This window comes from Xyrauchen texanus, chromosome 10 (genome assembly GCF_025860055.1).
Source record: "Xyrauchen texanus isolate HMW12.3.18 chromosome 10, RBS_HiC_50CHRs, whole genome shotgun sequence".
NCBI classification, from domain to species: domain Eukaryota; kingdom Metazoa; phylum Chordata; class Actinopteri; order Cypriniformes; family Catostomidae; genus Xyrauchen; species Xyrauchen texanus.
Window position 1 is genome coordinate 21,576,438 of NC_068285.1, and position 23,310 is coordinate 21,599,747.

General features: G+C 39.2%; 2 protein-coding genes across 2 annotated transcripts in view; both read right to left on the bottom strand.

Annotated features, from left to right (window-relative positions):
• Nucleotides 1–14,957, bottom strand: part of LOC127650542 (regulation of nuclear pre-mRNA domain-containing protein 1A-like) — a 33,655-nt gene extending 18,698 nt beyond the window's left edge. Inside the window, exons 1-3 of the mRNA XM_052136012.1 lie at nucleotides 14,691–14,957; nucleotides 3,203–3,332; nucleotides 2,631–2,737 (exon numbers count right to left, since the gene is read on the bottom strand). Coding sequence (XP_051991972.1) covers nucleotides 2,631–2,737; nucleotides 3,203–3,332; nucleotides 14,691–14,841 — 388 coding nt within the window. The 5' untranslated portion in view covers nucleotides 14,842–14,957. The remainder of the gene's footprint in view (nucleotides 1–2,630; nucleotides 2,738–3,202; nucleotides 3,333–14,690) is intronic.
• A 1,314-nt stretch (nucleotides 14,958–16,271) lies between these two features.
• The window catches only part of LOC127650867 (protein lifeguard 1-like), a 28,161-nt gene continuing 21,122 nt past the window's right edge, over nucleotides 16,272–23,310 (bottom strand). The window contains exons 7-8 of the mRNA XM_052136499.1: nucleotides 22,270–22,383; nucleotides 16,272–16,283 (exon numbers count right to left, since the gene is read on the bottom strand). Coding sequence (XP_051992459.1) covers nucleotides 16,272–16,283; nucleotides 22,270–22,383 — 126 coding nt within the window. The remainder of the gene's footprint in view (nucleotides 16,284–22,269; nucleotides 22,384–23,310) is intronic.

The following is a 23,310-nucleotide window of genomic DNA, read 5'->3' on the forward strand; positions in this document are numbered from 1 at the left end:
CAATCACATGGCAGTTGCTTCAATGCATTTAGGGGTGTGGTCCTGGTCAAGACAATCTCCTGAACTCCAAACTGAATGTCAGAATGGGAAAGAAAGGTGATTTAAGCAATTTTGAGCGTGGCATGGTTGTTGGTGGCCGGTACTGAGTATTTCCCAATCTGCTCAGTTACTGGGATTTTCACGCACAACCATTTCTAGGGTTTACAAAGAATGGTGTGAAAAGTGAAAAACATCCAGTATGCGGCAGTCATGTGGGCGAAAATGCCTTGTTGATGCTAGAGGTCAGAGGAGAATGGGCCGACTGATTCAAGCTGACAGAAGAGCAACTTTGCCTGAAATAACCACTCGTTACAACCGAGGTATTCAGCAAAGCATTTGTGAAGCCACAACACGCACAACCTTGAGGCGGATGGGCTACAACACCAGAAGACCCCACCGGGTACCACTCATCTCCACAACAAATAGGAAAGAGAGGCTACAATTTGCAAGAGCTCACCAAAATTGGACAGTTGAAGACTGGAAAAATGTTGCCTGGTCTGATGAGTCTCGATTTCTGTTGAGACATTCAGATGGTAGAGTCAGAATAAACAGAAACAGGTAAACAGAATGAGAACATGGATACATCATGCCTTGTTACCACTGTGCAGGCTGGTGGTGGTGGTGTAAAGGTGTGGGGGATGTTTTCTTGCCACACTTTAGGCCCCTTAGTGCCAATTGGGCATCGTTTAAATGCCACGGCCTACCTGAGCATTGTTTCTGACCATGTCCATCCCTTTATGGCCACCATGTACCCATCCTCTGATGGCTACTTCCAGCAGGATAATGCACCATGTCACAAAGCTCGAATCATTTCAAATTGGTTTCTTGAACATGACAATGAGTTCACTGTACTAAAATGGCCCCCACAGTTACCAGATCTCAACCCAATAGAGCATCTTTGGGATGTGGTGGAACGGGAGCTTCGTGCCCTGGATGTGCATCCCACAAATCTCCATCAACTGCAAGATGCTATCCTATCAATATGGGCCAACATTTCGAAAGAATGCTTTCAGCACCTTGTTGAATCAATGCCACGTAGAATTAAGGCAGTTCTGAAGGCGAAAGGGGGTCAAACACAGTATTAGTATGGTGTTCCTAATAATCCTTTTAGGTGAGTGTATGTTGCTTCGCAAGTAAATGTATCTTGTTTTAATTAATTTTTTGATATTTTAAAATACTAAATATATATTAAATATTATATTCAACATTCTCTTACTGCAGTATAGCTCCCAAAGTAAATGTAAGGAGTTTTGGATATTTATATAGGAAAACAAACCAAAAGGACAAAACAATAAACAATTTTCTTTTTAATTATATAATGGGCCAAGACTACACACTCTCACATTTTTGTTCATTTCGATCCATCTTTAACACACAAACAAAAAAACTCTTCTTAACAGAGCTGCGTATAGTGGATTTTCTTCACAATAAGATACACACAGTGACAAATATATTATGATTTACTTCATTGCAAGCAATCATGTTATAATCTAGCTGCAGCGAGCAGGCGGGAGGAACGAGTGTCTCCACACAAGAGGGTTTATTAACCAGTAGAAGTTTGAAACTCTCTCGCTCTGTTTTTCACATGACTCATATTTGGCTCTGACCATACAGAGAAATGCCAGTTTCAAAGTTTGTGCTTATTTACACAACCTATTCATTATTATTTGAACTTTAATAAAGGATGCAATAAACATATAATTACAGGCCGTTTCATTTTTAGATGCTCTGACAGACAAGTTTTGCTAAAGCGGAATGCCAGATCTGGCTTCGCTTTATTTCATGTCAGGACGTCACATCTGTATTTAGAATTTCCTCATACTTTCCGATCTACATCACCTTATGCTGTACAAAGACAATTATCCTCCACCCTGAGGGCCATTCACAACTCATTTTTTAAGTGATCTCTATTGGTAATTCTGTTTGGACCGACCCACCAGAATGGATTGTGCACCCTCCGAAGTGCCCTATGAAGGTTTCATCAGCGCAGGTGAGAGCACAGCCAAGTGCGCTGACCAGATGTAGGTCGAGAGAAAGTTTTTTTTCTAGAAAATATTCGATAGGACAAGGCTTCTCGACCTCTGTGACGTCATGGCTATTCCTAAATCTTTTTACCCTGAAGAGAGAGACTCCAGATTACACTTATCTCTTCTGAAAACAAACTGTCAATGTTGAGAAGCACACAAGCATAACGATGATCTTCAAGCTAATAGATATGAACTAAAAGCTGCAAAAATTTAATTTTGATTTCACAAGGTCTTTAAATTGTTGTTTTGGTGCAGTGGCTGATTGACAGGTAAGGGGCGATGCTTCGCTGCTCGCGGGGGTGGTTTAGCGGTTACAACTCAAATGCGATGTGGTCACATGCGTTTTTGTCTAACTCCATAGGTGTTTTTCGCCATCTGATCACAAAACTTTTTAGACCCTGTTAACACCTGTATTTAGTGCTGACCACATGTGATAAGATCGCCCAAACGCATCTTAATATCAGGTGTAAACAGGGTCTATTTCATATATAAAAGCTTTGGATAGGATTTAGCTTTTAAATCAGAGACAGAAGGACTAATATGACCTTATGGTGGTTTACTTACGCAGGACTTCAGAGAGTTTGTTCAGCACATCAATCTCATACACAGCTCTTTCCTGCCAGATGGACAGAACTCTACTTAAATGTTTTTTACAGCTTTCCTCTCCTTCACTGCACAGGAAAAGATGAGAATGTAAGCACAGTAAGAATGACAAAAACACAAAAATCAATTGTCATCGTTTACTCTGTTTTCTAAAAACCTGTATGACTTATCCGTGGAACAAGGCCTCCATTCACATCTAATGCATCTTTTTTCCATACAATGAAAGTGAATGTTGACTGAGGCTGTCATTTTGAATAAAGTCATTTAGGTTTGGAACGACATGAAAGTGAGTAAATCACAACAGTATTAAAAGTTTTGGGTAAACTGAACTTCATTGAAAATTTGAAAAACTGAACTTCAAATTTCATTGAAGGCTTAATGAGGGGAATACAACCACATGATTTCCTTTTGGTTGGATTAAAGAGCAAGGTTGAGACCCTAAGAGTCATACAAGTTGTTCAACAAGCTACAAATGAACAAAATTCAGCATAGTTTGAATGGGAGAAAACAGTATGTACGTTGGTCCAACTCACCTGGAGACGTGCTTGAAAGCATCAACAATGACTGGGGCAAAGTCTTGTGTGAACTCTGGTCCTTTCCTCTTGCTGTTCTGTATGACATCATTCGCAAGATACAGAAAAGTCAGCTTGCGAGAGACCTGGGCTGTACCAATAGAGAGAGAAAATTAAACGTTCGGGCAGGAATAATGCTTTATTTAAAAGGAAATTGTAAAACAATCCATCTGAAAGCTCATATACACAGAAACCTATTATGGTCCCTCTGCAGAGATTAAAACACTTGATAAAATCAAGATTAATTTGAACGTCTGCTTGCTTTGTCTATATTTCTTTATTTAGACATTAATTTTGGACATTGAGGAAAAAATCTTTTGAAGCAACTAGCATAAATGCATCAACAAAAAGTAATAACCAACATAAATACTGTTGTTAGGCAGTGAACAATGGCAGTCTAGGCTCTGCATGTACTGTACGTTTTGAGTGACAGACCCATAGTTTGCTTGTTACTGATTGTGTGAACAGAAAAACTACAGGTCGACCGATATTGTTTTTTTCAGGCCGATGCCGATCTTTTGAAATCCGGGTCGGCCAATGGCCGATTAATGCTGCCGATTTATTTTGGCCGATATGTGCTTGTTTTTAACCTCTTATTTGAACCTTTTATTTGAAAGATAAAATGTAACACAAATAATTACTTAAGATAGACAACATTTCTCAACAAATACATTTATTGAACACTTGACCAATCTGCACTTGTACACTTAAAATTAAAAATGTATAATGTAAAAACATATTGTATAAATAATGTATAACAAATATATTAAATAAACAAAGCAGGTGTTACGAACAGCTCCGAGACACGAAGGCTGAGATCCAAATGCAGCTTTAATTAAGGGGCAATCCAGACACATAATCCAATATTCAGAGCATCCAAGAGAAGCACAGGCATAACTAGGGATGGGTATCGTTAAGGTTTTAATGGCATTACTATCTTACCGATACTGCTTATCGATCCGGTACTTTAACGGTATTCTTAACAGTTCTTTTTGTTATATATATATATATATATATATATATATATTAAACAAAGATAAACGTTATATAGCCACAGTGATTTAATTTCAGGAAGGTCTACTAACATTACTGTTCAGGTGTGGTCTAAAAAGAAATCTAATAAAGTAATCAATTGTAAAATAACACTGCATAGTTTATCATAGATAGATTAATGCTTATTAATGCAGAAGTTATTCATTCAAGAGCTGTAAGTGATTTTCTCTTTGCCTTTTGTTTGATTCGCAGTAATGGCTCAATCGTCACATGTTTAATAGACAGCTTCCCCTTTAAGACCGAGTTCAAATCTAATAGGCTCCTGATGCAGCATATTTTCTCCCCAACTATTTCCATAACTACGTCCATTTAAGACATAAACTGTGTTTAAGTGAATCTCCAAGCCGGTTGTTTTGACATATTTTTGTGTATATTTGATCGTTTAGACGCGCACATGAAACCCAAAGTCGCCTATACTTTGCTTGTCTCTTTGCGGTGTGTTTCGGAGCACGCGCCGCCTTGGGAACGGAATCTCTTGCGCTCTTTTTATTATTAAACGCGTCCCGCAATTTAGCAACAGTAGCTAGACTGCATTTTACAACAATCACCGATCGTGCTGATTCTGACGTTAAGTTTGAGTTTTAGGGAGAAATGTCAGTGCACTGCTGTGAAGGGAAGGAAGTTGTGCTAGACAGAATGCGGCTTATGTATAAATATTCTTTTTATAATCTTTGAAAGGCGAAATATAAAATAAAATCAGACTAATATCACAGATCTAAACCAGGCTATGTTTGAATGTTTAGTTCTGTCATTCATTAAGCAGGGCTCGTTTTGTGCTCGCTGTGGCACCACGTGAGCAAGATCTCTCTCGCTCTCTCTCTCTCTGACTGCGAATAGCTAAATTGCATCACAGACAAATGGTTTCATATTATTATACATAGAAATGGCTGGCGAGATAAAATAACTTTCTCTTTATAGCAATAAAGAATGTATTTTCTTAATTTCTCCAGTACCGACAGCAGAACCGATAACGTCCGAGCTTACCAAAGCCAGTCCTTCAATAGCATATACTGCGTTGGTATATTTTTATTACTTATTTATCTGCATTGAGTGACAACCCTCTCAAATATAAGACACACAAACAGAACAAATAAAAGTCTCAGATTCACTGTCTGTAATTGCAAAATTCTTGCTTACTTATTGTGACATGATAGCAACCCTTCTGCTGTGATAATGCAAATTCAACTACGCTATCAATATCCAAAGTAGCCGAACGTCATGTGAACTATCGCGTTTGTCACGTTTTTTTCTTGAAGTTGGCAGTAACATATCAAAAGTTTTTAATTAAATTTAAAGAAGTTATACAAATTTAACCCTTACTGTTTTCTCCAAGGAACTTAGCTCCTTCCTTAGGCACTGGATGAGGTCTGCTCACTCTGCTGGGAAATGACTCTAGGGGCAGCGTGTGTGGAACACGTGTTCCAAAACAACACTAGGCTGCCCACAGATGCGCCTGCCTAATAATCGGCTTGATATGCGTGGATATTGGCCGATGCCGATTATGTAAAAAATGCAAAAAAATCGGCCGATTAATCGGTCGACCTCTAAGAAAAACCTGCTATGAAACTAGTTTACACCTTCACTGTAGTAACAATTAGATCTCAGGAGACATAGAGGGTCTAAAGATAGCTTTTTCCCCATTTACTTATACCAAGCACACAATCAATACCAGAGCACTACTCTCAAACGCACAATATTCCATACCTTAGTGGCATTCTGTGCAATGACTCACATAGTTCAAAATCATTACCTGTAAATTGTGTAAAGGTGAGCTAATAACCATATAATAACTTCAATTCAGCACTTTAAAAGGATAGAACACTCCCGTGAGAACTAGTGAAATTTAATCACAGCACCAAAATGAGAAATCTAATCACCATAAAACAGGGTTCTGTGCTTGGTCATGCTATTCTGAAACTGTAATCTTATTCCAATAGCCCATTCCTAAACAACAATGCTAAACCACAAAACCGAGAATGTACTCTGATCACTGGGAGACAGTGTTGAATCCTATGAATTTAGTTTAGCACTGCTATTCCAAGCAGTAATCTTAAGATCTTATTGTTGTCCTAACGGTTGATTAGTTAAGATGACAGACATTGTATTATTGAGTGGCTAAGAAAAAGCTCAAATTAGCAATCAATGAACATCTGATAATCAGGCCTCTCTTTATGATGTAACATCACCAATAGGCTGCTGTTTTTCTTCTAGTTTTAATTTCTAAATATAGTATGGTAGAGACAAGTCTAAATGTCAGATTTACTCTGTGTACTTTCAGAGTTTTCCACCTTGGTAAACTCTATGGACCTCATAAATAATATGGGACAAATTAAGGTGAGTCTGTGACTGACAGTCCATTCCATATGTTTTATTGTCTTAAAAGGGATAGTTCACCCAAAAATGAAAATTCTCTCATCATTTACGCGCCCCTCTTGCCATCCCAGACGTGTATGGCTTTCTTTCGTCTGCAGAACAAAAATTATGATTTTAAGAAGAACATTTCAGGTCTGTAAGTCCATACAATGCAAGTGAATGGGTGCCAAAATGTTTACGCTACAAAAAGCACATAAATAAAGCATAAAAGTAATCCATACAACTCTAATTAGTTTTTGGTGAAACTCCAGTGTTTTTACCCACATATTCAGAAGTGAGATGATAGGTGTGGGGCAGAAACAGATCAAAATTGTAGTCATTTTTTTTTTTACAATTCTTCTCCCTGCCTAGTAGGGGGCAGTATGCATAACAAATGCAAAACCCCAAAAACACAAGAGGAATGTGAAAGTGAAACCTACACATATCACATCACTTCTGACACACCAATTTAACCACTGGAGTGTTATGGATTGCTTTTATGCTGACTTGTGTGACTCTGAGCTTCAAAATTTTGGCACCCATTCACTTGCATTGTAGGTCCATACAATGAGCTGAGAAATTCTTCTACAAATCAGCAGAATTCAGCAGATGAAAAAGTCAAACACATCTATGATGGCATAAAGTTGAGTCAATGCTGAGAGAATTTTCATTTTTGAGTAAAAAAAACAAAGTACAACAGGGTCTTTAAGGTCCTAGGTTATATCCATCTTTCATCACCTATGTATTCTGTTCATTGGTAGACTTTGGAGTTTACATCAATACCACGTGGCCTCGTTTTTATTTGCGGTATATTTAACCCAGACTAAGGTCCATTGTAATCTGCATTACTAGGGACATGCTAAAGGCCCAGGTATGCTTCGTTTTCCTATTTTCCATATCGGACCATACACGGTCAACTATGTTACATTTCAAAGTACACTATTTTGATCACGCGCGAATAGGAACGAGTTCGATGCATGTGCATTACGACAGCTTTGTAATACTTTTTTAGTACAGGTACATGAACCAACGATGCACACAGATGAAAAATGTCTGGGCCATACACAGAGTCATCACTGGGAAATAAAGCAACAACAAAATAGAATCACAAATATTACAGTATACTAGGCCAGCTATCTGAAAACAAAAGGAATTTGAATGCACATTCAAAGCTAGATTGAGACCTAAAGACATTAAGTTTTACCTATGTCTTAACTTCACATTTACATGCATCTAGTGATGAATACAACAAAGCTGATCAAAAAACATACTTTTACAGTTTATTATGCTTAAAAACTATTAATTATGTATCGTCATTATAGCAGAGTCTTAAAACAGCAATGTTGTGTCATGGCACAACATAGTTATATCCATTTAGCAGCACGGGTGGATATGCAGGATTATCCTAAGTAGGGCTGCACAATTAATTTAAATAAAATCGAAACCGCGATATGACCTTGAAGGGCTGCGATTTAATTAAATAAATAAATATTCTGCTCTCTTCAAAGTTTATTTGTGCTGCAGTATATATTAAGTTAGAGCATTGTTGGTGTTTTCAGAGCGGTTCTGTGCTCCACAACTCTCTGTCATGCTTAGAATAACAGAAGTGCTCAGAAACACCTGTAGAGTCCAGAAACTTCTCTTCACAAGTCTCCTGTCATTAGTTTCCCTCACAAGAAAGCGTGTCAAACTTATTACACTCCCCACGGAAACAAGTGAAAGCGGAACTAATATTACCAACATCCAACAAAATTAAAAAAGGAACGTACATATAATAAATCTATATTAAATATTTAGTTACTATACTGTAATGCATTGCTAAATTAAATATAATAAAATAATGAATACAAATTATTAAATGAAATGGTGACAAAACCAAACTTTTCACTTTAAATTTAATTACACCAATGGGTTATCAGTTCAACTTCAGTTTGACATTACACCTCATTCTTATATACAGTAAAGAATAATTTGTATAAGCCAACTAGTTTTTAAGGCCTAGAATAAAGAGTAACTTTTATATTTAAAAATTAAATTTTGTGTTTATTGCATTATTTAATCAACCAACATTATTTTTTACAGCAAAAACTAGGCAACAAATATGGTTTTACCAACAGGGGAATTCAGCTAACAGTGACATTGAGCAGAAAGTTTACATATAACCAGTTTTGACAGAGCTGCTGATAAAAAGTTCAATGATCAGCATCGATTGATGAGATGAAAAGAAAATTGGAGATTGTATCGGATTTTAAAATCCTGATTGGAGCATCCCTAATATACAAGTTGACTGTTTCAAAAACTAATGATGATGATTAGTGGGCTGAGACCCTATCACAAAATGGACAAAAACAGGTACTCGGAGGATGGTAACATTTGGATATGAAGAAGACTTTGTTTCACTGTTTATATATTTATTTGTGGTTGAACTGAAAGAAGGTCTCAGTTTTTTCTTTTTTTTTTAAGAGGGCTCAAGTGTGAAAACCCCAGCAGCCTTTTTGCAGTTGAACATGTGGAAAACATTACCATCATAATCGCAGTTCAAATCGCAATCGCAATTTTTTTCAAAATAATTGCAATATTACTTTTTGTCCAAATCGTGCAGCCCTAATCCTAAGTGAATGTTAATCATGTCCGTGAATCAGATAAAGGTGGAAAGAAGACTGTGCATGCCTATATTTACACTTGCAACCATAAACAAGATTTAAAAAATGACATTGTAATAAATATAAATGCCTGCAGCCAATCCTTCAATTTGGTCCCTTTAGTTGTCATAGTTCCTGTGCAATTTCTAATAAAATACAAAAATAAATCAATAAAAATCTGTGGCACCATGAATTAACACAAACTGAAAACAAATAAATAAAAAATTAATTGGTAAATAAAGCCCTTTCAAAATCTGCAGTCATTCTCTCAGATATGTACGGTAAGTGCACCCATTAAGCCCACGTATCCTTTAAGCCCACTTTCAACTTTGAAGTGAAATAAAATAAAAAGAAACACTCAATTCCTTCTGTTTTTTTTTTTTAAGTCTATTTGTTACTAGAGCGTTATTTTCATTGCAAGCCAATAGGAGGATCTTTGTTGACATCTTTGTACGCATGCGCGAGTGGTTGTGTGGCAACAAAACAAACAGTATGGCAGGCTGTAAAGACGCGATGAGCACTTTCAAGAGAGTTAGCGGGCGAAATCCACAATATAGAAGCACTTTAACATCTGAAGACCGGAGGAGGTTTGGAGAGAAGCTCAAAATTTGTATTGGTGACAAAATCGAAGTTATTCAAAGCCCATATGAGATCTGGGATGACAAAAAACTTTGGTCCGACTCGCCCATCTCTTGGCCACCAATCTGCTGGGGAGACATTTATTCTTATTTAATAGAAACCCCTGGACCCTTCACTCATGAAAGATTAAAGGCTTTCAAATGTCTGGAGGCCTATGACTATTTTGTTTCTCGAAAAGTTGGGCCGATCTTTTCTGCCAAACAGAAAGCAGTGATCGTGCTAAAAGCAGAGGTTAGACCTGGCCAAGCAGAGTCACAGCGTGATTCGCATCTCCCGTGGGTGATCGCCAAAGAGAACGGCGAAATAATCACTGCTCACTGCGACTGCAAAGCCGGGTAAGTCTTCATTGATCAGTGTTCTTATTTATTTATTGAAAATGTAGTGACTGTTGTACCAATTCAATTGTGTTCAGTGTGAGACTTTCAATGGCGTCTGTACTATGGTGAAAAATTGTTGAAAATTCGCAATTCCTTTTCGGAGGGAATTCGAAAAAACTTTTTATCAGGCCCCCAACGAGCCGTACAATCGACCACACAGCAAGAGTGAACCATCCTCTTTCTCTAAATCCCCCTCCAAACGTGCAAAACAATCAAATTACAGGTATCTAGCGGTGTTTCCTGCCACACAATTCCCATGATGCAACGCGACAAACATAAACAATGACGTCACAAAAGATCCGCCTATTAGATGACCCAAAATTAAGTTAGGACAGCCTTTCTGCAAGCACTACTAAACGCCCACACAAGTGGCAGAAAACATTGGTGTGAAGAGGCCCTGCAAAACAATACATATTTCATATATTTCCAATCAGTTATTAGGAAATGATGCTCAATTTAAGTAACTTTTAGAGACTGATGGTTTTATCTATGCATGTAATGACATATCAGTCTAATGTCAGTAATATCAGTCTTTCCACTGCACGTTACGGTTCGACTCGCCTCAACTATACTTGCTTTACTTTTCTGAGCTTGCATTTCCACTGCAGTTTAGTGCCCCTCAACGTGGGTGGGATTATAGGATGATTGTCATAGTTGCGTCGCCTCTACATCATCTTAAATGCGACACAAAACAATAAACAATAACATGACCGCTTTTAGCTACTAGCACATTGTGCTGCATAAAGCAGTTGTTGCATGGTGAAGCAAGTTTCCAGTAGCTGGTCAACTAAATAAAGTGAAGCTTTCAAGCAGAGTATAGAGGTAACATAACAAAATTTACCATCCTTCATAGTGGTCCAGGGCACTCTCCCTCCCATTGCTCGCCGGTTTAGATAGCATCCATTTGGTCGAACCATTCCACTTTTTTTTTTTACTTTTCCCTACACTGTTGGTAGGTCCTTTCATCGCTAAAGAGCTGGCCATCTGCACCTTGTTTATTGACCATGGCGTGGTTTTGCGCACAGCCATTTCTTTTTCACAATTCGAAAATCGAGTGAACGGATTATACTGTTATCACTGTTGCTAACTTTAAAACTACGATTATCCCTGACCATTCAGTGCCCTGCAGGATTTTGATGTCACATTTAGTATCGGCTCGGCTCGCTTGGAACCTCGACTGAGGTGGTACTAAAAAAAAAAAGTACCAGGTACTATCCACAGTGGAAAACCCCCAAAAAGCGAGCAGAGTCGAGTTGAACTGTGCAGTGGAAAAGCCCCATAATAATAATCACACATGTCCCAGTCTCTGGACTGGCTTCATAATGTGCTGTACTGCCAAAGCATCAAGTATTTTAACCATGATCCCTTTATATTTTTGAGTTACTCTTAAATAAACCATAAACTGGTTTTGAATTTGAATTCAAGTGTTTTTTGGTAAATTAGTATTTATTTCAGGTGGGCTTAAATGGTACAGTAGCACAAAAACCAAGCTGCACAATTTGAATGATAACAACAAATTATTTTTGTATATATTTTTGTGTGATGTTTTAAATATGTAATGTATATGTTAATGTATTTTAACTCTAGATGTTTTTCAACTGTGTTGCATTTAGAAAGTAATACCTCTTTAACCACAAATCACTGCTGTACCATTTAAGCCCACTGTGCTCCCTTTTAGCAAACCTCAATATATTTAAATGGGGCATTTTTAAAAATTATACAATAATCTACTAAGCTTTTTTCCCATCAAATTGCTGTTGTAGCCATTTTTTTTACAAGCAAAAAGCTAAGAACACCTCTTAAAATCACTGTAACGCATGGACTTGATGTCTCTCATCATTGCTGTTGCGGTTATTTATAAAAGCAAAAAGCCACTTGAGTCTGTGTTGGCTTACTTCTTACCTCCCTGATAGAAAATATTTTACTGCTATACAGATGTATAGATCTGCCACTGCTCCTCTCACACAAGGTATTCCCCAGATCTCAGTCCTTGTACCATTAATGTTTATACACCGATCAGCCACAACATTAAAACCACCTGCCTAATATTGTGTAGGTCCCCCTCGTGCTGCCAAAACGGTGCCAACCCACATCTCAGAATAGAATTCTGAGATGCTATTTTTCTCAACACAGGTACAGAGCGGTTATCTGAGCTACTGTAGACTTTGTCAGTTCAAACCAGTCTGGCCATTCTCTGTTGACCTCTCTCATCAACAAGGCGTTTCTATCCACAGAACTAACGCTCACTGGATGTTTTTTGTTTTTAGCACCATTCTGAGTAATTTCTAGAGACTGTTGTGCGTGAAAATCTTAGGAGATCAGCCCATCTGGCACAAACCACGGTCCAAATCACTGAGATCATATTTTTCCCTATTTTGATGGTTGATGTGAACATTAACTGAAGCTCCTGACCCGTATTTGCATGATTTTATGCACTGCAGACACACAATTGGCTGATTAGATAATCACATGGATGATTTTTGTTGCCAGACAGGCTGGTTTGAGTATTTCTGTAACAGCTGAGTTAAGCACTTTTCAACAAAACAAGCCAATTTTCCAGCTATTCCAGTACTTAAACTCCTAAAAGCTGAATTAAAAGCACTTTAAGCACTTATTTCACAGATGTAATAATTGTATTTTGATTGGCTATCTCTGATGCTATCTGATTTTCATAAAAAAAATCAAATGGTATTGTAACTAATTGTATCAATTTTGCTTATTGTAAAGACACCTTGAGCTTGGGAAAGGCGTTATATGAATAAAACTTCTGCTACAGTGATTTTTCCACAGGTAAGTGGGTTTTTATACACTCTGCTTGTCATTGTGCCTAAGGCCCTGTCCCAAATGGCACTTAGGGTGCCTAAGTGCCTCCTCCGAGTCCACACCTTGGTGGCATTATGACGCGTAAACGGTCAGGTAGAAGACGTTATAGACATGCGCACGTGGCAGCCATTGCAAGGTACATCATGTCTCATTTAAGCCCATTCCTTACTTTTCACAGATTTCATAAAATATTTTTATTTTATTTTTTATAAATGTTGTAACTGACATATAAAACTTCAAATGAGAGATTTGTCTTTCTTTTTAGCCATGTTTTGTGTATGTAAACTAACGAAATATAAATTATATAAATATAAACTAACAGATGGTGGCCTTAACGGGTACACTTACCCCAATGTGTGTCCAGGCAAAGCAGGTGTAGCACCTTTGGAAAAAAACTTTATTAAGCTTTATTCTATTTATTCTCCCCAATTTGGAATGCCGAATTCCCAATGTGCTCTAAGCCCTCGTGGTGGCATAGTGACTCGCATCAATCCAGATGGCGGAGGATGAATCTCAGTTGCCTCCACGTCTAAGACTGTCTATCCGCGCATCTTATCACATGGCTTGTTGAGCGCGTTACCGTGGAGACCTAGCGCCTGTGGAGTCTTCACGCTATTCTCTGCGGCATCCAGGCACAACTCACCACGCACCCCACCGAGAGTGAGAACCACCCATTATAGTGACCACGAGGAGGTTAACCCAACATGACTCTACCTGTCCTAGCAACCGGGCCAATTGGTTGCTTAAAACCTTCCTGTTTTGCTCAAATGTGTTAGTTATGTCTGTAGAGGATGCACTACCAATAAAAGTATAAGACACCAATTAAAACACTCTCCTGACCCACGCTCTTCCCAAATAGGATCAGCCAGGTTTGATACCATCTCAACACCGGCCATATTTTTGGGTCACATGTAGACCCACGCAGCAAAGTGAAAGGGTTCTGGATAGACACAAGTGGTCACTGGATTGCCATTTTACAGCAGATCTCACTTGGCTAGTAAAAACCCTTCTATAAATAAAGTTTCTGTCCAAAAACGTAAAGAACTTCCAAAAACTGTAGGTAGTAGGGAACCAGATGTGAGGATGCTTCAAAATGGCTGCCAGGTCAGTGGGTGCATCAACAACTACAGAAATGATATCATAACATCCCTAATGAAGACATATTATCGAAAATGTAATATTGTACTTACACTAACCTTACCTACAGTAGTAAAACTTCAAAGTTATGGCCACAACTGTGTTGCTCCAGTCCTGACTAAACAGAGATTGCTGAGTTTCTTACTAATGTCTGATGCATTTTGGGTTCATCTTGATTTGCATGAAGTAAATAAGTAAGGAATTGTGGGTTTGACGCAGTAATAATGTAATACTAGGCTTCTGACTATGATAAAGAATCAAAGCATGTTGTAGATGAGCTAAGCTGTTATGTTATAACGGATCGACCTATGATTAGCTTGTTTGCTACATTGGCTGTTTAACTTCATTTAAAAACTACAATGCATGAAATTAGCTCGCTTTTTAAAGCTATTTAGGTGTCTGTGAGTAAAATCTACCTCTACTTACCTTTTTTCAGCTCTTTATACCAGACTTTAACGATGGTTTTTGAGTGTTTTCTGTGGTGGATGAGCCACAGTGAAAGAGTCTGAACGCTTTGCTGGGAGTTACTCAGCTCGGATAATTTCTTCTCCAAAGCATAGTCCGAGAACACTGACATTTTCAGTTCTAAATGATTACTGGTTGGAAAAAGGCTCCTTGCCCACACCAGGCACCCGAAGGTCGCGGTTTTTAAAGTTGGTAACTCCTCAGGCCAGCTACACACATTCTCCGGGGTTATCGCAGACAGCACACTGAGCATGCGCAGTATCACTTTAAGAGGCTGCGTTACAAATCTTGACTTCAGAGCTGACTGGGAGACAGCAGTTTTAGGCATTAAGTCTAGTTGTGTTTAAAGGTGCAGTTATTCGTGTAATTATACTGTGTGGTATGTTACGACTTTATTAATGTCCAAGGGCAAATTTAGGCATACCGAGAACATCAGACAAATCTTAAATTGATCACAACCGTAATGGTATAGCTGCAGGTAAATACCCAATGTAATAGTATAGACTGTGGCATATCAGAACAAGTTATATAAATAGAATATCCGATGAAATGTACTGTGTGTTATGTAAAATGAAATACGTTGTGGAGTAAATACTGTACTAATAAGAAATATAAGCCTCCTTAAGAATAAAGTGCATTTACTGGTAAATAGCCTAATTTATTTGAGATTAGCATTTAAAGGATTATGATGCATTCAATATAGCCTATTATTAAAAATTATAAAATCACGTAAAGAGGTCATCTAAAAAGCCTCCTTCACAGGATCTACAATGATCTGAAATAATTTCTTATAATTTTTTTTAAGTGTGATTAATGTAATATACAAAATCAAATATTTAATGTAAAATGCATTTAGCCAGTGTAGAATCAAATTGAGTAACTGTAAAAAAACAAAAAAATAAATAAAGAACAGAATAACCCCTCAGTGAGAAATACCTGAAAGGACAATTTATCCTATAATTAGCAGAAATACTGTGAATAATACATATTAAATTTGTTCAAATTAAACTAAACTTACTTATTATAGAAAATAAAGGGATGTCATAAATTAGACTATAAATTGTCTATCTCTTTCTTCTGCACTAGTTTCTATACACCTCTAACTACTCTGGGAACTTGTCAGTGCAATACTGCAGATATTATTGAGTTTTTTATGACAAATTGCTTGTGTTCGTCATTTGTAAGTCACTTTGGAAAAAAGTGTCTGCTAAATTTTTAAATGTTAATAAGGAATAATGAACAAGTTTGAAATACACCTAATTAACCGAATGATTAAATAACTCTATGAATTATAATAATTATTACATTCTTAATTTCTTTGAGAAAACAATTAACAATTAAAAACAATGCAAAATGTAAAGGTTTTGGATTTAAATCTTAAATCTAGGCTTCTATTGGTAAACCATATTTATATTAGCATTTTTAGGGGCTACGTTTAGTGTAACACTGACTTAAACAGTATCTTAACTAAAAATAACTATTCTGCAACAAGTCTAGTTAATATTTTTTATATGTTGTGCAATCTGCCTGATACATGATACATTACTTCTGACACTAAGAGCAAAAAATACTTAATTAAAAATGAAGATTTCACACCATGATATCCTCTAATTGAATTTTTTCAATGAAGAGGAAAAATGCTGTATAGAGGAATAAAATTCATCTTCAATTTTATGCAAATGTACAGCCAAAACACACTCTATACACCCCAAGCCACTATAGCTTTATGCTGAAGTTAGTTAAATAGACAAACATTTAATTTAAACGAACAGTAAAACAGCAAGTTCAGTGTGCAAAAGCTACACATGGAAAGCAGGAATTTGTGAATGTTATGAGAACAAAAAAAATATGTAAAGAAAACAAATATGGTAATAAATTAGGTTGCATTTTGCATTCATAATTTTCACTGAAAGCATATGGAGTGACTATTCTATTTTCAGTACAGCATACAGACAATCTGTTCTTATATCTTATGTGCACACACACACACACACAACAACAACAACAAAATTACCTATGAAACTAATAAACAAAACAGAACAAAACAGTGAAAAGGTATGTGCAGGTAGCATCACTCTGTCCCCACACACCCTGCCCACTCCATCTTTGAACTGTTGCCCTCTGGCCGGCGATACAGAGCACTGAGCACCAGGACATCCAGGCACAAGAACAGTTTTTACCCTCAGGCCATTTTCCACAAGAACAATTAAACTGCCTCAGGACTCCCCCATAGTTCAATAATGTAAATACATACCTCATGTGCATGTGTAAATTCACGTTTAATTCCAATAACTGTACATGCACCGCTTCTACCTTGCACATACATTACCTGCACATGTAAATACGCCGTTCTGTTATATGTCCTATTATATGTCTATTTATACTCTTACCTTGTTTTATATTCTCTGTCTCACTGTAATGTTCTGTGTGCACTTGTTTCTCCGATCACCACTTGGCAATAACGCTCATTCTGATTCTTCTATAGTAAGCAATAAAAGAGAACAGAATCATGTTATGTAGTGATGGAGCCTGAAATACTGACTTTGGAAAGATTTAAAAGTCAAGACAACCTAACAACCACAACTAGCTAAAAAAATAAAAAATAAACTAAATCAAAAGGCTATTTATTTGTATTTGCGTTATACTTATACAATACAGTCGAACATCTGTTTTTAATCTTGAAGTGAATAATATATTAGTGGTGTTAAGTTAGAAAGCAGTAATGTTAGAAAACGCACACGTTTGTGAGCACCACAGCCATTGAGATATTCATGGCTAGAACTGGAGGCCTATGGGCATTATTTGATTATTTATAGCTGTATAAGTGTTTCAAGAAGCACTTGTTTTTGTCTGGCATTCGTTGCTGTTGCGTGATGTGACACTGCGATATTCATACAATAAAATGATGATGATTGACTAGAAATTGTAGAAAACAGAGCAATCACAGACAGAAGAGTATGTGTGTATTGAACACGACTTATTTTCTCACATAAGTCCCATAACGCTTTCCACGGCAAGCCCTGAGGGAATAAATACAAAAGCACACATATAGCCTACATAAGGAAAAGCTACTTTATGAATCGGTCTGTTATTTTTCTGTTCACACAGTACTCCTTTTGTTATTTCATGTGTTCATGACTCTGAAATACAAATCTATTCAGTTGCTTTGCTCATTGACTTCTTACTTTCTGCATTCCAAACAAAAAACTAAAAAACAACAAACAAAAAAAAAACTGGCAGCAGTGGTTGCCAGAATAAGGATGTAAAAAAATACAGTAAAAATGTCAACAACTTTACTGAACAACCTATAAAATGTAAATTTTAAAATGGTTGTAATTTACATGACCACGCTGGCACTGTAAAAAAAAAAGAAAAAAAAAGAAAAGGGTTACATTTACAGTAAAAATAATTCATTCACTTGATATTTGCCTTCTGAAACTGTAAAAATCTGCTTTTTTCTTTATAAGGTATTGTTAATCACCATAGTAACTACAGAAGGGCACATGCTGATATGAAGTTAATCAATAGTGGCTCTTCCAGGATCAATGACCAATATATACATAGAGACAGTGCTCAGTCTCACTCACACAAACACCATCATGGTAACACATGTGAGATTTAAATAATGCAGTAAACATGAACTAAATTACATCAAATATAACACAGAACACCCCAGTGTATGTAACTGATATTAAAAATAAGATGAAACATAACTATTCCCATAAAATATAATGAAATGTAATGTCACGCAAGGAATTCTGGGAATGCCCGATTAAATGTTTTACTGTAATTTTAACTGTAAAATGTACAGGTTGTTCTGTAAAGTGGTTTACATTTTAACTGTATTTTTTACATCATTATTTGTTTTGTAAAAACAACAGGATTTTTTTTACAGTGTAGGGTTAGTTGGCCAACAAATGATAATTCTGACAATTGACATTCTGCCTAACATTTCCTTTTGTTTTACATGAAAGAAAATGATACAGTTTTGGAAAGGAACTATTCGTTTAAGACTCAAAAGAATATGAGAAAGGCTGATGAGAGGTGAGGCGATACACCATCGTGCAGAAGGGTGGATTGCACTTCCCTCTAACCACAGGGAGGGGCGTACTCATTCCCTGAAGCTGGCCAGACAAGCAAGGATGTAAAGGAAAATGTTGATGATGTCAGTAGTCAAGTCAAGTCAAGTCAAGTGGTTTTTATTGTCGTTTCAACCATATACAGTTAGTACAGTACACAGCAAAACGAGACAACGTTCCTCCAGGACCATGGTGCTACATAAAAACAACAAAGGACCAACATAGGACCACATGAGACAACACAACGAAATAAAATACCTATATAAACTACCTATATAAAGTGCACGTGCAAACATGTGCAAAAAGTACGGGACAGTACAACAAATTACTGACAATGAACAGGACAATAGACAGTGCAGCACCGACCAGTACTCAGTAGTGCAAAAAGATGACAGTTTCTAAAATGTAAACATAACATACTATGAGATAATGTTCTATGCACATAGCAGTTATTGAGGTAGCAGACAGTTATAAAGTGACAGTAATTAAAGTGCAACTCAGGACACGCGGTGTGTCAAACCAGTCTCTGAGTATTGAGGAGTCTGATGGCTTGGGGAAGAAGTTGTTACACAGTCTGGCCGTGAGGGCCCGAATGCTTCGGTACCTCTTGCCAGACGGGAGGAGGGTAAAGAGTTTGTGTGAGGGGTGTGTGGGGTCGCCCACAATGCTGGTTGCTTTATGGATACAGTGTTTTTTGTAAATGTCTTTGATGGAGGGAAGAGAGACCCCAATGATCTTCTCAGCTGTCCTCACTATCCTCTGCAGGGCTTTGTGGTCCGAAACGGTGCAAGTCCCAAACCAGGCAGTGATGCAGCTGCTCAGGATGCTCTCAATAGTCCCTCTATAGAATGTAGTGAGGATGGGGTTGGGAGATGTGCTTTCCTCAGCCTTCGAAGAAAGTAGAGACGCTGCTGGGCTTTCTTGGTGATAGAGCTGGTGTTGAGGGACCAGGTGAGGTTCTCCGCCAGGTGAACACCAAGAAATTTGGTGCTCTTGACAATCTCCACAGAGGAGCCGCCGATGTTCAGCGGAGTGTGTTCACCTTGTGCTCTCCTAAAGTCAACAACCATCTCTTTTGTTTTGTCGACATTCAGGGACAGGTTGTTGGCTCTACACCAGTTCAGTCAGCCGCTGCACCTCCTCTCTGTATGCTGACTCATTGTTCTTGCTGATGAGACCCACCACGGTCGTGGTCATCGGCGAACTTGATGATGTGATTCGAGCTGTGCATTGCTGCACAGTCGTGAGTCAGCAGAGTGAACAGCAGTGGACTGAGCACACAGCCCTGGGGGCCCCAGTGCTCAGTGTGGTGGTGGTGGAGATGCTGTTCCCGATCCGACTGACTGAGGTCTCCCAGTCAGGAAGTCCAGGATCCAGTTGCAGAGGGAGGTGTCCAGGCCCAGCAGGTTCAGCTTTCCAATCAGGTGCTGGGGAATGATTGTGTTGAATGCTGAGCTGAAATCTATGAACAGCATTCGAACGTATGAGTCCTTATTGTCTAGGTGGGTGAGGGCCAGATGGAGGGTTGTGGTGATGGCATCGTCCGCTGAACGGTTTGAACGATACGCAAACTGCAGTGGGTCTAGTGAGGGGGCAGCTGGGTCTTAATCTGCCTCATGACGAGCCTCTCGAAGCACTTCATGATGATGGGTGTAAGTGCGACGGGATGGTAGTCGCTGAGGCAGGACACTGAAGACTTCTTTGGCATGGGGATGATGGTGGTGGCCTTGAAGCACGTTGGAACAACGGCGCTGCTCAGAGAGATGTTGAAGATGTCGGTAAGAACATCTGCTAGCTGGTCTGCACATCCTCTGAGCACTCTGCCAGGAATGTTGTCTGGTCCAGCAGCCTTCCGTGGGTTGACTCTACGTAGAGTTTTCCTCACATCTGCCGTGGTAAGACAGAGCACCTGGTCGCTGGGAGGAGGGGTGGACTTCCTCGCCATCACGCCGTTCTGCACTTCAAACCGAGCGTAGAAGTCGCTCAGCGCATCTGGAAGGGAGGCATCTTTGTCACAGGCAACTGATGTTGTCCTGTAGTTGGTGATGGCCTGGATGCCCTGCCACATGCGCCGCGGTCACCGCTGTCCTGGAAGTGACTGTGGATTCTCTGGGCGCAGCGCGCTTTGCTCTCTGATTGCCCGTGACAGTTTGGCCCTAGCTGTTCTTAGGGCTGCCTTATCGCCTGCTCTGAAGGCGAGTCTCGGACCTCAGCAGCGTGCGCACCTCCGCAGTCATCCACGGCTTCTGGTTGGAGCGTGTGGTGATGGTCTTGAGAAAGTGACATCATCAATGCACTTGCTGATGTAGCTGGTCACTGATGCTGTGTATTCCTCCAAGTTGGTAGAATCGCCATATGTTGCAGCCTCCCTGAACATGTGCCAGTCAGTACACTCAAAACAGTCCTGAAGAGCAGAGATGGCTCCTGCTGGCCAGGTTTTCACCTGCTTCTGAAGCGGTTTTGTGCGCCTGACGAGCGGTCTGTATGCTGGAATTAACATAACAGAGATGTGGTCTGAGTAGCGAGGTGGGGCGGGGCTCCGCCCGTCACGCCTGGGATGTTTGTGTAAACAAGATCAAGCTGCTCGCCCTCTCGTTGCAAAGTCCACATACTGATGGAATTTAGGGAGCACTGTCTTGAGATTTGCATGGTTGAAATCTCCGGCGACAATAAACAGTCCGTCGGGGTGAGCGCTCTGCAGTTCGCTCATAGCCCCATACAGTTCACAGAGCGCTTCCTTAGCGTTAGCGCTGGGGGAATGTAAACCCGGTTATGCAAACAGTGGTGAATTCCCGTGGTAGATAAAAAGGTCTGCATCTAACAGTCACAAGCTCCAACAGCGATGAACAGTAACTAGAGACTAACATAGAGTTCTTGCACCATTCCGTGTTGATGTAAACACACAAGCCACCACCGCGAAGTCTTACCGCAGAGAGCTGTATTTCTGTCGGCACGAAACGAGGCGAGCCCGTCTAGCTGAATGGCGGCATCCGAACTCTGTCGCTGAGCCACGTCTCCGTGAAAACAAAGACGCAGCAGTCTCTAAACTCACGCCACGTAGCCTGCTGGAGTCGGATATAGTCCAGTTTATTGTCCAGGAGCAAACATTTGAGAGCAGGATAGACGGGAGAGCCGGCCGGCTAGGGTTTGTTTTAGCCTAGCATGGACCCCGCCCTCTTTCAGCGCTTCGCTTTCGCACACCGCTTACGACGTCCTCTCCCCGCCACGGCATCAGGCGACGCCGAGGGCTGGAGGCCTGGTCTCCGCAGCAAGCCGAGTCACGCCGTAGCGCCTCCTGCAGGTCATCATGCAGCTTGGTTTTGCATGATTCTTATATTTGAGTAGTGTCTGGCGATGGTAGACACGAACACTGGTTGCTCCGATGTCCATGTGTTGCAAAAGTCGGGCTTTTTTAACAAAAATAGCACCGTTGTGGATCCGGAGTGGCCGCTGCGTGCTACCGCGCCGCCATCTTGGATCACAGTATAGAGGTTTAAGGCTGCAAAGACATAATCCTCTGGGCTAATTGCCAACTTCTTGTTGCCTAGGAGAAGCTGGGTATCCACTCCAAGGAACTATAAAAGAAAAAACAAGCGCTGAGTGTCACATTCTTGTTGTGCATTGAGGTAATTAAGCAATTAGTCCCACTTTATAATAGGTGTCTTTAACTACAATATACTTAAGCATTTGATAAAACATACTTATTATGTACAATGTACATACCTGTTGTTGCATTGTACTTACATTATAAGTATCTACATTAAATTACAGTACATTTGTAGTTACACTGTTAACCTAACCCAGGCCCACCGTCAGGGGGGTCAAAGGGTACAGATGACCCAGGGCCAAAGGCCCAGGGGGGCCCATGTAAAGGTCTGTGGTTGACCCTTAATGGGATCAAGTACAACAATTTACTTACTGATTTATATCACCAAAAATAGAGTGTATATGTATTTACATGATAAATACATTAATTGTTAACATTAAAACACATTTCAACTTGTCATCTGATTCTGATCCACATCAGTTATTGTGTAAATGGTGCGGTCGAAACACCTGGCCAATCAGATGTGCGGGACACACGTGATGTGCATTGTGCAGCTAATGTAAAGTGGGGACTGACTAAAGCAGGGTTGCCCAATACGTCGATCGCAATCTACTATTCGATCGCAAAGGTAATGCTGGTAGATCGCACAAAATTTAAATGTATTTCGTTAAATTTTAATACAAATAAATAGAATGTTTTTCCATATTTTAGTTTCTATCTGACTTGCACTTGAGGAGTACATTTTGACCAGGCGAGATTTTTGTTTATTCAGTTGCCATGACAACTAGGTTTGCGCCTTCCATGGGCTTCTGAGAACAGAGTGCGCAAAATTGCGAAGCTAGCTGTTTTTGAGGCTAGCTACCAGCAGCTAATGCCCTGATAATACAAAACTGTGTAATGCAAATCATCAGAATAAGGTAAATGCCCTGGCTATTGTTTATATTGTGCTGTAGGT